This window comes from Carcharhinus amblyrhynchos, chromosome 13 (genome assembly GCF_965287045.1).
Source record: "Carcharhinus amblyrhynchos chromosome 13, sCarAmb.v2.hapA, whole genome shotgun sequence".
Classification (NCBI taxonomy): domain Eukaryota; kingdom Metazoa; phylum Chordata; class Chondrichthyes; order Carcharhiniformes; family Carcharhinidae; genus Carcharhinus; species Carcharhinus amblyrhynchos.
Window position 1 is genome coordinate 34766104 of NC_137336.1, and position 14436 is coordinate 34780539.

Genomic DNA, 14436 nt, shown 5'->3' on the forward strand with positions numbered 1-14436 from the left:
TGAGATAACCCCTTGTTGCAGCAACTTTTCAATTTCAGCCATGACTTTGTTCCCTGCAAGCCTATAGAGATCCTCAATGAATTAATCTATATTTTTCCCCTGGTCTTTCTTCTTTTAAATTTAGCCCTACATTATTTAATTCTAATAAACCCTGAAAAATAAAGTCAAAATCTTACAGGACTACTTTGTGAGAAGTTGAAATCTCATTAACCCCATGCCGTTATAATATTGTTAGTGATAGATCCAACCGCATAGTATGCTGACATGGGCTGGAATGCTCCCAAAAACATTGTGTCAATTCGCATGAAAACTGGAGTAATTCATGTTGGTTTCTTCAGTGGGAGTTTAGAGAAGAATCTTCCACACGCTGTACTGCAGAGGCCATCAGCATGAATATCATTAAATTTCAGATGGCAGGGCCTTTCCCTGTTGGAGAAGGTGAAATCATCAGGCTGAGTGGTCTACTGCACGTGTGCTGATCTGTCAATACTCCCTCATTGACAGCCAGCCCTGCGACCCCCACAATGCTGACCCCTCCCCCCCCAAATGGCCCGATCACTGGTCCCACCAACCATTCCGAGGCCAGTCCTGAATCCCCCAATTCCCCACCCCTCAGTGCTGATCACCCCCAGGAGGTTGACTGTCACCCCTCTTCCCACCTCCCCCCCCCCCCCCCACCCAGACAGATGGGCAGTGCCAAGATGCTCCCTGGGCATTGGCACTCTGCCCTTTGGGCACTACCAGCACACTAATGCCCATGCAGCACCTCCCTACTGCACAGCCCTCTGGAGGGCACCAGATTGTTTCTCCCCCCCACCCCCCTCCCCCTTACACTTCAGTGGGTCAGGCAGCTAGCTCCCTGAAAGTGGGGCGCTATGTAAACCCCATTGGAGTGAAATACTCTGGCGAACTGGGAGAGGCAACAGAGACTTCAATCGCAGCTCTGCTAATTGCACTTAAATTATATTAAAGTTAAAACTAAAATACTTCTCCCACCTCCCTGCTGATTTGCCGTGTGGTGCAGACTCCACCAGAAATCCAGCTCTCAAGCACTATTGCAGTAGGAATGCATGCATGAAGCCTGTACATCACCCACTGTGCTAAAATATTAGCACAGGGGGATGGGAGAATCACCCCACCCTCCAGCTTTTTTGTGTAACCCTTGCAGTTTTGTATTATGTAAACCTTTTGCATAGTTGTCCCAATTCTGAACGTGTTGCAAACCTTCTGCACTATGAAATGGCTCTAGGAGTGGTGGTATGGATTCCGTGCTTCTACTGAGCCCTGTATTGCTTGTGTTGTTGCATGCTGTTTTGAGCATGTGCTCACTACTTCTGGTCTCTGGGTTTCTGTCTCTGCTTGTATCTACTGTTCAAGATGTTCTGAAATTTGAGAGGCTTGCATCTTCTCTTTTGCACATTTGGGCATCTCCACAAGGGTGGAGCTTCTCTAGATCTCTCTCTCACTTCAGTCATGTGATCTGACATTATTATATCAGCATCATGTATGCTTCAGATGTTAGTCCTTTACATTGCTAGGTGACTTTCATCTTCCTGTGCAGATGAGCAAATTATCCTAATTGTATCTGAAGACTAAATGTAGCAAAATCAAGGAAGTCAACTTCCAAGCACAAAACATGGGTTACAAAGGGCAAAAAAAACTGCATAGTATTATTTTTAAATGAAATTATTTTGAAAAATACTAAGAATGTCCCATTTTTGAAAAATCTCTCCCCAGTGAATGGATATCAGGACTGTCCAGGCAAAATAAAATTCCTCCCTTTATGAAGTTGAAAGCTTGTATGAAAATGTGTTATGGACATAAACTAATAAGCCACACAGCATCCTCAAGGCATGCATTACATTAAAAACATCAAATCAGACAAAAACAAGGAGCGTATATGTCAAATTAAAGTAAAATTCCATATTCAACCACAAACATGACCCCAGATTGCAAACATTGGTGCAGACTTGATGGCCTAAATGACATTTATTCTATGATCAAATCAACATGTAAAAAAGTTAGTTTCTGTTGCCTCAATACCCATAGGGGCCTCTTCAGTAAAAACTATGATAAAACAGGAAGGTCTCTAATGATTATTTTAGTCCTTCATCAGGTCTCCATGGCATTATAAACTACATTAAACATACAGGCATTTTCACAAACAGCAGCATTCTAAAGTTAAATTGCTTAATATTTTGCAAAATTTCATTATTGAACAATAAGTTTTGAATCTTACCATTCCATCAAAGCGGCTCTGTTTGAACTGCATTAGCCAAACGTACCGTACCAGTGGTTATTTCCTAGTCTAAATCACATCAAATGTGAAGCAGAGTAAATAATACTGAGGACCAAATGAAGCTGCAAGGAACACTGGAAAGCTAGAATTGGAAAAGTAACAGCTGGAATTCAATATCTGTAAATGAGGTGATACATATGCTATGAATGGGGTTAGATGAGTGATGTGGAATAGCAGAGGGGTTTGTGGGTTCAAGTTCATAAGAAGTACAAAGCAGCACTTCAGGTAACTAAGACCATAAAAACTAATGGAATACATGGTTTCATGGCAAGAGATAAAGAATATAAAAGTCAAGATGTAATAGTGAATCTATTTAAAACTTTAATAAGGAACACAGTTGCTTTAGACTTTACATTATAGCAAAAAACATTCAGGCGCCACACATATTAGATTGTTGCCAGGTACTAGGAAATAAAAATAGAAAGCAAGACATATTAAGATTGTTTCCATTAAAACAGAGGAGATTATGGACTCATGACAGAAATATTTAAATTAAGGGATGGGACAGGCTAGATAGAAACAGATGATTCCAGCAATTGAGGGACCTAAAAAAAGACAACATAGGCAAAAGCTTAACTGCAAGAGATTTAGCACACAAGATAAACTTTATAGGTAGTAAGGTTATGGAATACATCACAGGTGTTAGTGATTGAAGCAGACACTATGTCAAACTTTTAGATCAGATTACACAAAAAGGAAAGGATATGTGAACACCACAGGCGCAAGGGATTAGAACTGCTGTTTCAGAGTAGATAAACAACAGAACTAGTTGAGTCAAATGGTATGTTTAATTTCTGTAATTTTCAAAAATAATGCTTATTGTACATAGCGTTGGATGCAAAACAATGTACAACATTTATTTATTTTCTCACACACACGTCAGTACATGCAATTGTAAAATGACCAATAAACCAATTCATTCTTGCTCCTTTATTTCACTCACATTTAATTCATTGTATAAATCCCCTCAACCCACAAAATATATTGATATACAACTTGAGCATGATCACTACGGGCAGATACCTCCCCCTCCAACAGAAAAATTAAGGTGATCATTAACAAAAGGCATGATCTAAAAAACAAGAAATTTCAGAAAATGGACTACGAAAATCTTAGGTAGGTTTTTCTGTGGCTGTAAATATTGCACCATAGCGCAGATTCATTCTACACAGCTTATGTAAACATCAGTTCCCTTTCAACTTTTAAACCAAGGCAGCTACACAAATGAGATGTAGATTCCCAACCAATACGAAAACCAAGGATGGAGGTGCTCAGAAGTGTATACCTTATATATTATATTTAAAATCAAATATGCAATATGTGCTTAATCTATGTCACTGCACATGTCCCAATTAGATAACTTCATTTAGCTTTCATGTTTCATAAGAAAACAAAAACTGAAAAGAGAATATAAAAGATTGGTCCGAATCTTCAAATGCTTGTAGTGTTATGGTCTTCATTCTACCGTGACAGACTTGGCTAGGTTTCGAGGAAAGTCAACCTAAAATAAAAAAATTCAATTTAGTGAATGAGCACTTACAGTAAAATTTTTAGACAGGGGAGAAAATAAAGTTGACAGTAATAAAATTGATCAAGGCCAAGACCACAAAAATTCTCCTCTTAACAGCACTGTGGGTGTACATACACAACATGGACTGCAGCAGTTCAAGAAGACACCTTACCACTACCTTCTGGAAGGCAGTTAGGGACAGCCAATAAATGCTGCCTTAGTCAGTGATGCCCATGTCCCAAAGAATATATTTTAAAAATCGGCTTCTCCAAGCCATTAGCCTAATAAATAGGGTTATCTCACCTGGAGAAGCAGCAGGAAGATTACGAGTTCTCTCTATGCTAAAGTTCTGCTGCTTGTACAGCTAAGATAATCTAATCTAATCATTAGGATAATTAATAGGGCTTTTATCTCACAACATACCAGCAATACTCCTCTACATATAAAAGGAAGTTCCTAAGCATAAGATAATCGATCTACATACAATGGTGTTCTTGTTTTATTATGGAACATCTTACCTGTATAAATCAAAGATTTGCTTTTGCTACAATCGCATGACATAAGTCATGAAGCTTTTGAGGTTCATTAACTGAGACACCGGTTCAACCAATTATACAGATCACAGCATGATATATACATATGCCTTCCATTATTCTTACCCAAATGTACAATGGGCATGGAGCTACCTTCATCTTTCAACTGAGTAACCTTCAAGAATTTAATCAAATCTAGAAGACATGATCTTTTCCAGAAACCATGTTGACAATCTCAAAAACTACTTCCTCTATCAAATTTTAAACCACCATTCACGGACCCTTTACAATCTCAGGTTTCAAGCTGAAATTAGTTTATACTTAAGTTGTAAGCTTGTATCAGAATGACATTTTTGAGAATGAGTATTTTCACTTTAGTGATCATATATATAGTTAGCACATCTTATGATATTCAATCTACTCACGTCATATCCTCGAAGAACAGCCAAATGGAAAGAAAGGAGTTGAAGAGGAATTACACTTAAAATACCCTGTAAGCAGTCAACTGAATGTGGTATTTCAATAGTTTTGTATGCAAGTTTCCTACTCTCCTCATCATTCTTTGTACAGAGTATTATCGGGCGGCCCTAAAACAAAGATTAGGATTATTAAACAAATTCATTTGTGACAAATAAAAATTACAGGTCAAATATCTTGGACAAGGATAGCATACAGTGAGGATCTGGAAGCAGAACCTTTTCAAGAAACTTATTGAACATGTAGTGTTCAATTCAAAGTGTTTCCCTGCATCCTCCAAGTATGTAAATCACAATGCAAAAAATTTTGCTTTCTAGTGAGTTAGACAACACAATTGTGTGCACTAAGTACATGCAAGTCATTTTGTTTCTCAGCTTTAGTCAAATTTAATACACAAGCAAAAATATACATCCAAATCCAACTGCTCTTTTGGGGCTAATAATTTCAAAGGCCACGTTCATTAATTGTTTTGAAGAACACCATTTTAGCACATAGGCATAATCTAATTTTTTTTGTCACAGTAAATTTTACCTATACGATACAAACACATCACAATTACAATTGTCTGAAGTAATACATAAGCTAGCTCACATTTACAGGAATGCAAAATCAAATCTAGCTTCTCTTTCCATTATTCAAAATTACATACAAATGTGTTAATAAATTCAAAAGTAAGCATTTATCTTGTATGCCAAGTTAATTATGGGCTCAAATTTTCATAACAGTACAAAAAACATCATTCTGGATTTAATCATGATCAAAACGTTAAAATTTTACTCTACTTATCTTTTCAAGTAATATTTAACTTGTCACTTGATTAAGGCGGCACACAAAGCATTAAAATTAGTACCGTCACCTCAAATGCAATACTAAGTCTACTGCAAAATGTATCAATTATAACAATACCTGTCGTGCAGTGATCTGTTGAACAGCATTCTGACACTTGGTGTAGCTTGGATCCCTCACGACAACCATTATGACAGGCATCTGTGTGTCAATTAAAGCCAAAGGACCATGTTTCAACTCTCCAGCCAGGATCCCCTCAGAATGCATGTAAGTGATTTCTTTGATTTTCTATCAATATGGCAAAAATAAAGTTAATTACTATTAAAACTTACTCCTGCATTCAACGTTTCAAAGAATAATGTATCTAGAAAAACAGCAAGAAGTCTCACAACACCAGGTTAAAGTCCAACAGGTTTATATGGTAGCACGAGCTTTTGGAACACTGCCCCTGCATCAGGTGACTCACGTGATGGAGACAGCGCCCCAAAAGCTTGTACTACCAAATAAACCTGTTGGACTTTACCCTAGTGTTGAGACTCTTCTTATTGCATCTACCCCAGTACAACGCCCATATCTCCACATCATAGCAAAAAAAAAGAGTGGGGAAAAGCTTATTCACATAATCAACTGTTGACATGAATATTTTACTGGCATTTTCACTTTGCATTTTGAAAACTGTGATAAACATATCTAAATTTGCAGATGATACAGATTTAAGAATCAGTAAGCTATGTAAATGTTATCAGAAAGTTATACAACTTATTCAAGATTAAGTGATTCGGCAAAACCAGGTTAAATTTAACGTGGGAAATGTGAAGTAATCCACTTCAGACCTTTCACCAAAACTGAAAATATTCTGATTGGTCTTTCCTGGATCTAAAATCTGCACACATATTGATATGGAAATGCTGCATAAAAGCAGACCAGAACGAGCGTCAAGATGAATGGTTATGAAGATAAAACGCTTGAGATAAAGTTAAAAATGTACTTATGAAACTAGGTCAAGATTGGCATCATATAACAAACATTGAGAGATTGGGACAGAATGAAAAAGTGGCAAAACCAACACTGGTAGCTGTTAGTGATAAGGGCAAGTAACAACTTGCCATTCACTAACAGTTACAATAAGCATTTTCATGGTAGGAAAGGAAACAGGGACAGTTACTGTACATTAGATTTAAAGCAGGTTATGACTGAACAGGCAGATCAATAATAATGAAAATGATGGAATTAAATAAAAATAATTTCACATAGGAAATTACTGTGACTCGGTCAGTAAACAGAATAGTGTGTCAGATTTAGAAGTCAGCAAAAGTGAGTTCTGATGATCACTGAATAGTTATATTTTATGACATGAAAACGATTATGGGCAAAATGTATGATGTAAAAACATTAAAAGAATTAACAGGTTTTACAGAATGCTAAGAAAGAAATCCTGGTGTAAAACTGAAGCACTTGAATAACGCAGTATAAAAAAAGGTCAAACAGAAATATTTTAAGCTATCCAAGAAAATAAAAGCTGTACAGGGAGCCAGACAAAAATTAAATGATAACTTAAAAAGAAAAAAAATCAGAAGAGCAATTGGACAAAAAAAATCATGGATTGTAGGTAGTAGCAAAGGAGAAGCAAACAAAATTATACAAGAACCACAATTTAAAAAAAGTATTAAACTCTCACCTATCAGTTAATAGAATAGTTAAAAAAGATTATATACCCATTATAAAGAATTAGAATATCAAATGGTGCTGAAAAACAGCAGCAATATGTTTAGCTCAGCTGCTGTGCCAGCAGCCTAATTCATTTCAATTGCTTATTCTTCCACTGGGCATAATACTTAAGTTACTCGACCAAAAACCTTGAAAAAGGAATTCAAATCCCATCACAGCAGTTGAGGAATTTAATTCAATTAAAAATACATTTAATTCAGTAAACCTTGTGAAATGTACAATAAAATAATTTTGGTATTTTACAATAATCACAAAACTATCAGTGTTACAAAAGGACTGTTTTCTAAATGGGAAAAGGCTTAGGAAATCAGAAGCACAAAGGGACTTGCGAGTCCTTGTTCAAGATTCTCTTAAGGTTAATGTGCAGGTTCAGTCAGCAGTTAGGAAGGCGAATGCTACGTTAGCATTCATGGCTAGAGGGCTGGAATACAAAAGCAAGGATGTACGTCTGAGGCTTTACAAGGCTTTGGTCACACCCTATTTGGGGTATTGTGAGCAATTTTGGGCCTGTATCTAAGGACGGATGTGCTGGCTTTGGAATAGGGTAAGCACAGTAAAGAGTCTGACAACACCAGGTTTAAGTCCAACCAATTTATTTGATAGTACACTCACTATATACACTGGAATAGGGTCCAGAGGAGGTTCAGAAGAATGATCCCTGAATGAACAGCTTGTCATACGAGGAATGGTGAGGACTCTGGGTCTGTACTCGTTGGAACTTAGAAGGAAGGGGGCAGGGGGATCTTTTTGAAACTTACAGGATATTGCGAGGCCTGGATACAGTGAATGTGGAGGGGATGTTTCCACTAATGGGAAAAACTAGAATCAGAGGGCACAACTTCAGGGTAAAAGGGATGATCCTTTAAAACAGAGGAGGAGAAATTTCTTCAGTCAGAGAGAGTGGTGAATCAGTGGAACTCTGTCACAGAAGGCTGTAGGGGCCAGGTCATTCAGTGTCTTTAAGACAGAGATAGATTAGCTTCTTGATTAATAAGGGGGGTCAGGGATTTTCCAAAGGAAAATGAGAAAAATATCAGCCATGATTGAATGGCAGAGCAGACTCGATGGTCTGAGTGGCCTAATTCTGCCCCTATGTCTTATGGTCTTAAAAATTCATTTGTCTTTTTGGGAAGGCAGATCCACAGTAACATGGCTGACGCTAAACATCCCTCCGAAATGGCCTAGCAAGCCTCTCAGTTCTATTCACAAAATAGAACAGTCATCTTTGTACCAAAGCCAGGCAGTGTGCCTTAATGGCCATCATTCTGAAGTGCTTTGAAAGGTTAGTCATGACTCAAATCAATTCAGGCCTCCCAAATTGCATGGATCCATTACAGTTTGCGTTCTGCCACAATAGGTCCACGGCAGACACCATCTCCCTGGCCCTACACTCAACCCTGGAATTCCTGGATAACAAAAGACACTTATGTCAGACTCCTATTTATTGACTACAGCTTGGCCTTCAACACCATTATTCCTACAAAACTCATCGCCAAACTCCGTGGCCGAAGGCTCAGCTCCTCCCTCTGCAATTGGATGCTAGGCTTCCTAACCCACAGACCGCAAACAGTAAAGATAGGCAACAACACCACCTCCACAATTATCCTCAGCACTAGTGCCCCACATGACCGTTTCCTCAGCCCCTTACTATATTTCTTATACACCTATGACCATGGGACCAAACTCCCCTCAGGAGGCTAAGAAAATTTAGCAAGTCTGTTAGGACTCTCACCAACTTTTACAGTTACATCCTAGGAAGTATTCTTTCTAGTTGTATCACAGGTTGATATGGCTCTCACTCTGTCCAAGACAGCAAGAAACTAAGGGTTGTGAACATAGCCTAGTTCATCATGCAAACCAGCTTCCCATACATTGGCTTCTCTCTGCCTTGAAAAAGAAGCCAGCATAATCAAGGACCCCACGACCCCACACATCCTGAGCATACTCCTTTCCACCTTCTTCCATTAGGAAAAAGCTGTGATCACGTACCAACCGACTCAAACTGCTTCTTTCCTGCTGCAGACTTTTGAATGGACTTACCTTATATTAAGTTGATCTCTGTACCCTAGGTATGATTGTACATTGCCTCTCCTTTCTTTATGTATGGTATGCTTTGGCTGTATAGTGCGCAAGAAACAATACTTTTCACTGCATATTAATATATGTGACAATAATAAATCAAATGAAATGGCTTGCCATCACCTATTCTAGGGCAACTAGGGATGGACAATAATGTTGGCCTCTTAAGGCCAAACCAAATAAACAAACTCAAGTTAAGTCAGGACAAAGTAAAGAGGGGCAGCTCCCCAAAAGGAAGGGGAACAGCCCAGACAAAATCAAAGTACAAAGGAAATTTGAAAATGGCAAGTTAAAATGTGATTATTAAGGTCAATAATGTATCCCAGGCCCTGCGGGTGCAGAAGGCATCAACTGCACCTGTGGACACAGCATGCTCCCTCTCCAGGGACACTTGGCCACAAACGTAGCCACGGTAGGGGGCAGTCAGGATGGACGGCCTCCTTGATCGCCCGCTGCCTGGACCTGTAAATGTTTCGCCAGGCCCAGGAGCAGGTTCACGAGGAGGTCGCCATCCTGACCCTCCCCTCTCCGCACCAGGTGTCTGTAGATCAGGAGCTGAAGTGCAAACAAAACATCATAAAAAGGTTCTTCAAGAAGAGAGTGCAACCTTCGACACAAAACATAGACATGGTCCACAGACAAGCAGCAAGAACCGCATAAGAAACAACATTTTTTGAAGTAACTATTCAATTCTCCTAAAATCATTCATTCAATCTTAAGACTTCTAGCCTAAGCAGTCAATATTATGTAGATTGGCTTTTCCTGAATGGAAGGGCAAATGATAATACAGATCAGAATTTGAAGAATCTAAAAGAACACCAGAGTCTTATATTGCAAATAATCATGAATAGAAATCAAGGATGACTTCTGTGTAGGGCCTACTTACTAAAGCTCCCTCTAGGCACGTAGCATAATGATACCCACGACCCATGACAAGGAGTGATTTGTGCTGGAACAGTTCACGGGCTAGTAGCTGAACCTTTTTGTCCAAGGATAACACTTCTTTGATTTGGTCTAAGAGAATTTTTGTGGGAATAATAACAACAGGTTAATAATACAAATTAAAAGGTAGTTACAGGCTTAATAGTAATTACATCTTACATGCAGCTTTTCACAAGCATTTATCTTCTAAAAAAGGCAAGTAGTTTACAAACTGTAAAGACAACAGACATACAAACATTTGGTGTGGAAAATATATTCTCAAATGACTGAAGTTCACCAAAAAAGATGGAGGTCATCTGGCCCATGTCCATGCCAGGTTGTTCCCAGACCAAATTTAAAACTAGTCCCGACGCTCTGCTTTCCCTCCATATCCTTGGTTATTCTAAATATTTATACTTCCTATAGCAAAACGTTCCATGCTCCAGCAGACTTCAGTATGAAGGGAGTTCCCTGAACTTCTCACTCTTTGGCAATTTTAAACTGAGGATCCCTCTTTATTGGTGCCCCAACAACAAGAATAGTCTTCGACAATTATTTTTTTCAAAATAATTTGTAATTTTAAAGTATCTCAATGGCATGTGATTTTACTCATTTTCTGCTGTGAAAGTGGTCCTAACATCTTGGGTTGATTCCAGTATGACAAGTTCTCCTCTACCTATAGTTCTCCACATCTGGCATCATTCTAGACAAACTGTACTGTAGTCTCTGTAACTTTACTTCTGCTTTGTGATGGAAATGCTTAAATCTGCATACAGAAACCTGTGGGCTAATCAATGTCAGGAACAAAATTATTTCATTACCTTTGTTCTCATTAAACTATTTATAACTTGCCCAAAATATCATTTAATCCCTGATTTAAACTTCAGTCTTGAGTGCAGTGTTTGGGTGAGAGGGGGATGAAATGATAAGACAAGACCCAGACCGTTAGGTCCCAAGCCTCTATCATCTTCCAAGAATGACTCCTGTCTGAACCTAGCTGGAATGACAATGTGGTTGTTGGGGGAGAGGCCACTGCCAGGGCCTTGAAAGAATCCTTTTAAACACTAAGTAGAAAAAAGTTGGTGGCACGGATGCCAGTTCAATCAAGTACTGTCAGACAAAATTCTGAACGCAGTAATTTGTTGAGTGAGTGTATTTTTTGAGTGAAGGAATTTGGCCCAGACAAGGAACAGGTGTTGTTCCAGTCTTTAACAGAATAAGCAGTATCCAAGAATGGAAGCGAGAGTTAGCGAGACCCAAGATCTGAAATCCAGAGGTATTAGTTACATAAAATGATAAGTGGTTGGTTGGTGAGTTTTAAGGTTCCTTTTTTCTCTAAGCTGGGGCGATAGTTCAAGGAGTACCACGGAGATATTAGTGTTGTATTAAACTAGTTAAACTACTTTGTGTAACCATAAAATATTGTTGAATAGTATTTCTATATTTGAAACTCCAACTTGTTGAACAATATACAGTCAAGATACAGGGCAGGTGATGTGTTGCAGCTGTAGCTTATTGGAGTTGGTGGGCACCGGTGTGATGCACAGCAACCACACCTGCAGTAAATTTCTGCAGCTCCAGGAATTCGGCTCAGGATTTATGAGCTGGAATCCAAGCTTCAGACACTGCAATACAGCAGGGAAGGGCAAAGTTACTTTGTTTCAGAAGGCAGTCACATTTAAGTTAAGCAAGTCAGATTTACTCCATGGTTAGAGACAAGAGGGTGTGGTTATAAGTGGGACAGGTATTGGGATTCAGAAGGTTGAATGTGTTGTGAAGGCTGCCTTGGAGAACACTTACGGTGACCGCTCAGCACAGAGTCGCTGAGCAGAAACTGATAGCCAAGTTTCACACGAGGACAGCCTTAACCAGGATCTTGGGTTCACGTTACACTCTCTGTAACCCCCATGACTTTCCTGGACTTACAAAATCTCACTAACGGTCCTGTCTAGAAGCAATACACATCTCTTTAATCTGTGCTTAATGCTCTCTCCACTCACATTGTCTGTACTTTTAAAGACTTGATTAGTTGTAAAGACTCTCATTCCAATTATTATTCTGTATACTGAGTTTGCATCTTTATATGCCCTGTTTGTAAACAGGGATCCCACTCACATGATGAAGGAGCAGCACTCCAAAAACTAGTGGTGTTTGCTACCAAATAATCAGGTTAGACTTTAACCTGGTGTTGAGAGACTTCTTACTGTGTTTACCCCAGGCCAATGCCAGTATCTCCACATTATTGCTCTTGTAGCTACAGCATTTATATGGCCAGTCCAGTTCAGTTTCTGGACAATGGCAACTCCCGGGATGTTGATAGCAGGAGACCAGTGATGGTAATGCCATTAAATCTCATGGGGCAATGGTTAAATTCTCTTATTTGGAGATGGTCATTGTCTGGGATTTGTGTTGTATGAATGTTACTTACCATTGATCAGTCCAAGCCTGGATATTTCCAAGTGTTGCTGCATTTGGACATGGACTACTTCAGTGGCGGTGGGGGAGAGATCCATATGAGGGGAGATTTTAAATGCTAACAAGTCAATACAATAATGCAGCAGTGTGTTAAGACTAATGTTTGACAGGATACATAAATAAGTGCATACTAGAAAAAAAAGAGTAAAGTAGGGAAAAATGGTAAGAGATTAAAGGTATTTTTCTGAATGCGTGTCAAGATAGTGCAGAGATGAATGGGCATGATCTGATAGCCATTACAGAGACATGGTTACAAAGTGACCAAGGTCAGGAACTGATCATTCAAAACTATTTGACATTTTGGAAAGGAGGGCCAAGAGGTGGGGTAACTCGTAAAAAAAAGCACAGATCAATATAGTAGTAAGGATCTTGACTCAAATGATCGAGATGTAGAATCAGTTTGGAGTGGAGATAGGAAATAGTAACGTAAAGTCGTCATTGGTGGGAAGAACTGCTAATTCTCTGACAGTAGCAATGGTGTAGGACAGACTATACATCAAGAAATAAACAGGGTTGAAAGAAAGGGGCTGAAATAGACAAAGGTGATCTTAACCTTCATACAGAATAACAAATAAAATTGGCAAAGGGAATCGTAAGGATGAGTTCATAGTGTACTCGGCGCCTAGGTTCCTTTTGAGTAATGGGCCTACATGGCCACACAATAAATGATGTGCCACATGTTTAGTCATTACATCTATGCAGAACCTTTGGTGTTCAGCCTATTGCACCAACTCTCACTTTCCCACAGCTCCTCTAATCAAAGGCTGCTTCCCTCCTCCACATACTACTAATAGACCGAACTGCATCTCACTATTGAGCCTGTCAGCAGCAAGCACAGGGGAGAAACAGCAGGGAAGTGAGTGATGGCACACTGGCCTGAACATCAGAGTGGCAATGGTACAGAGGGAAATTTTGCGTTGTTTGAGTGACATGAGAGTTTGTTCTGCAAGGGAGACACTGTATGGGTGGTTTGATCAGCTTAGAAAGTCTGTGGGGGTCCAGTGAGGTGAGATGTCAGGTAGTCCAATGAATAAGAGAGCAACTTCAGGTGGTCCTGTCAGTGAAGGAGAGATTAAGGGTAGTCCAGTAAGCAAGGTAGAGACAGTGAGGCATTTGGTCAGTGAGCGAGTGTGTTTAGATGGTCCAATGAGCAAGAGAGATTGCGAGGGTCCAGTCAGTGAGGGAGACACTGGGGTTTGATCAGTGAGGAACAGAATGTGAATGAGAGGGACAGACGTGAGGTACGAGTCAGCATGCTGGTGAGTAAGGAAGGGACTTGGGATGGTTAGCTGATTGAAGGTCCAAATCAACGAGGGAGAGGTTACAAGGATCCAGTCAGTGAGGGACAAAATTTGGTTGGTCTGGTGAGCAAAAGACTCAGGGATGGTCTGATGAGTAGGGGTCCAGTCAGTGAGGGAGAAAGACTTTGGACCAGGAGTGGATGGCTAGAGAGGGATAACTTTGGGCCCGGGGGCAGTCTGGTCAGTGAGGGAGAGACTTTAGGGTGGTCATGCACACCCTCTTGTGCTTAGAGTCGTCACACACTTTTTGTTGCACTTCCAATGACAGGCTGTTTCGCCTCCATACTGCTGTTATAGACTCAACTGCATCTCAGGTGAGCCTATTAG

General features: G+C 39.6%; 1 protein-coding gene across 2 annotated transcripts in view; it reads right to left on the reverse strand.

Annotated features, from left to right (window-relative positions):
- Positions 1–2652: 2652 nt before the first annotated feature.
- Positions 2653–14436, reverse strand: part of LOC145351489 (glutamine--fructose-6-phosphate aminotransferase [isomerizing] 2-like) — a 63053-nt gene continuing 51269 nt past the window's right edge. For both annotated transcript variants that reach the window (XM_080201087.1, XM_080201086.1), the window contains exons 16-19: positions 10299–10426; positions 5726–5893; positions 4768–4929; positions 2653–3800 (exon numbers count right to left, since the gene is read on the reverse strand). In XM_080201087.1, the coding sequence (XP_080057213.1) occupies positions 3756–3800; positions 4768–4929; positions 5726–5893; positions 10299–10426 (503 nt within the window). In that variant the 3' untranslated portion in view covers positions 2653–3755. The remainder of the gene's footprint in view (positions 3801–4767; positions 4930–5725; positions 5894–10298; positions 10427–14436) is intronic.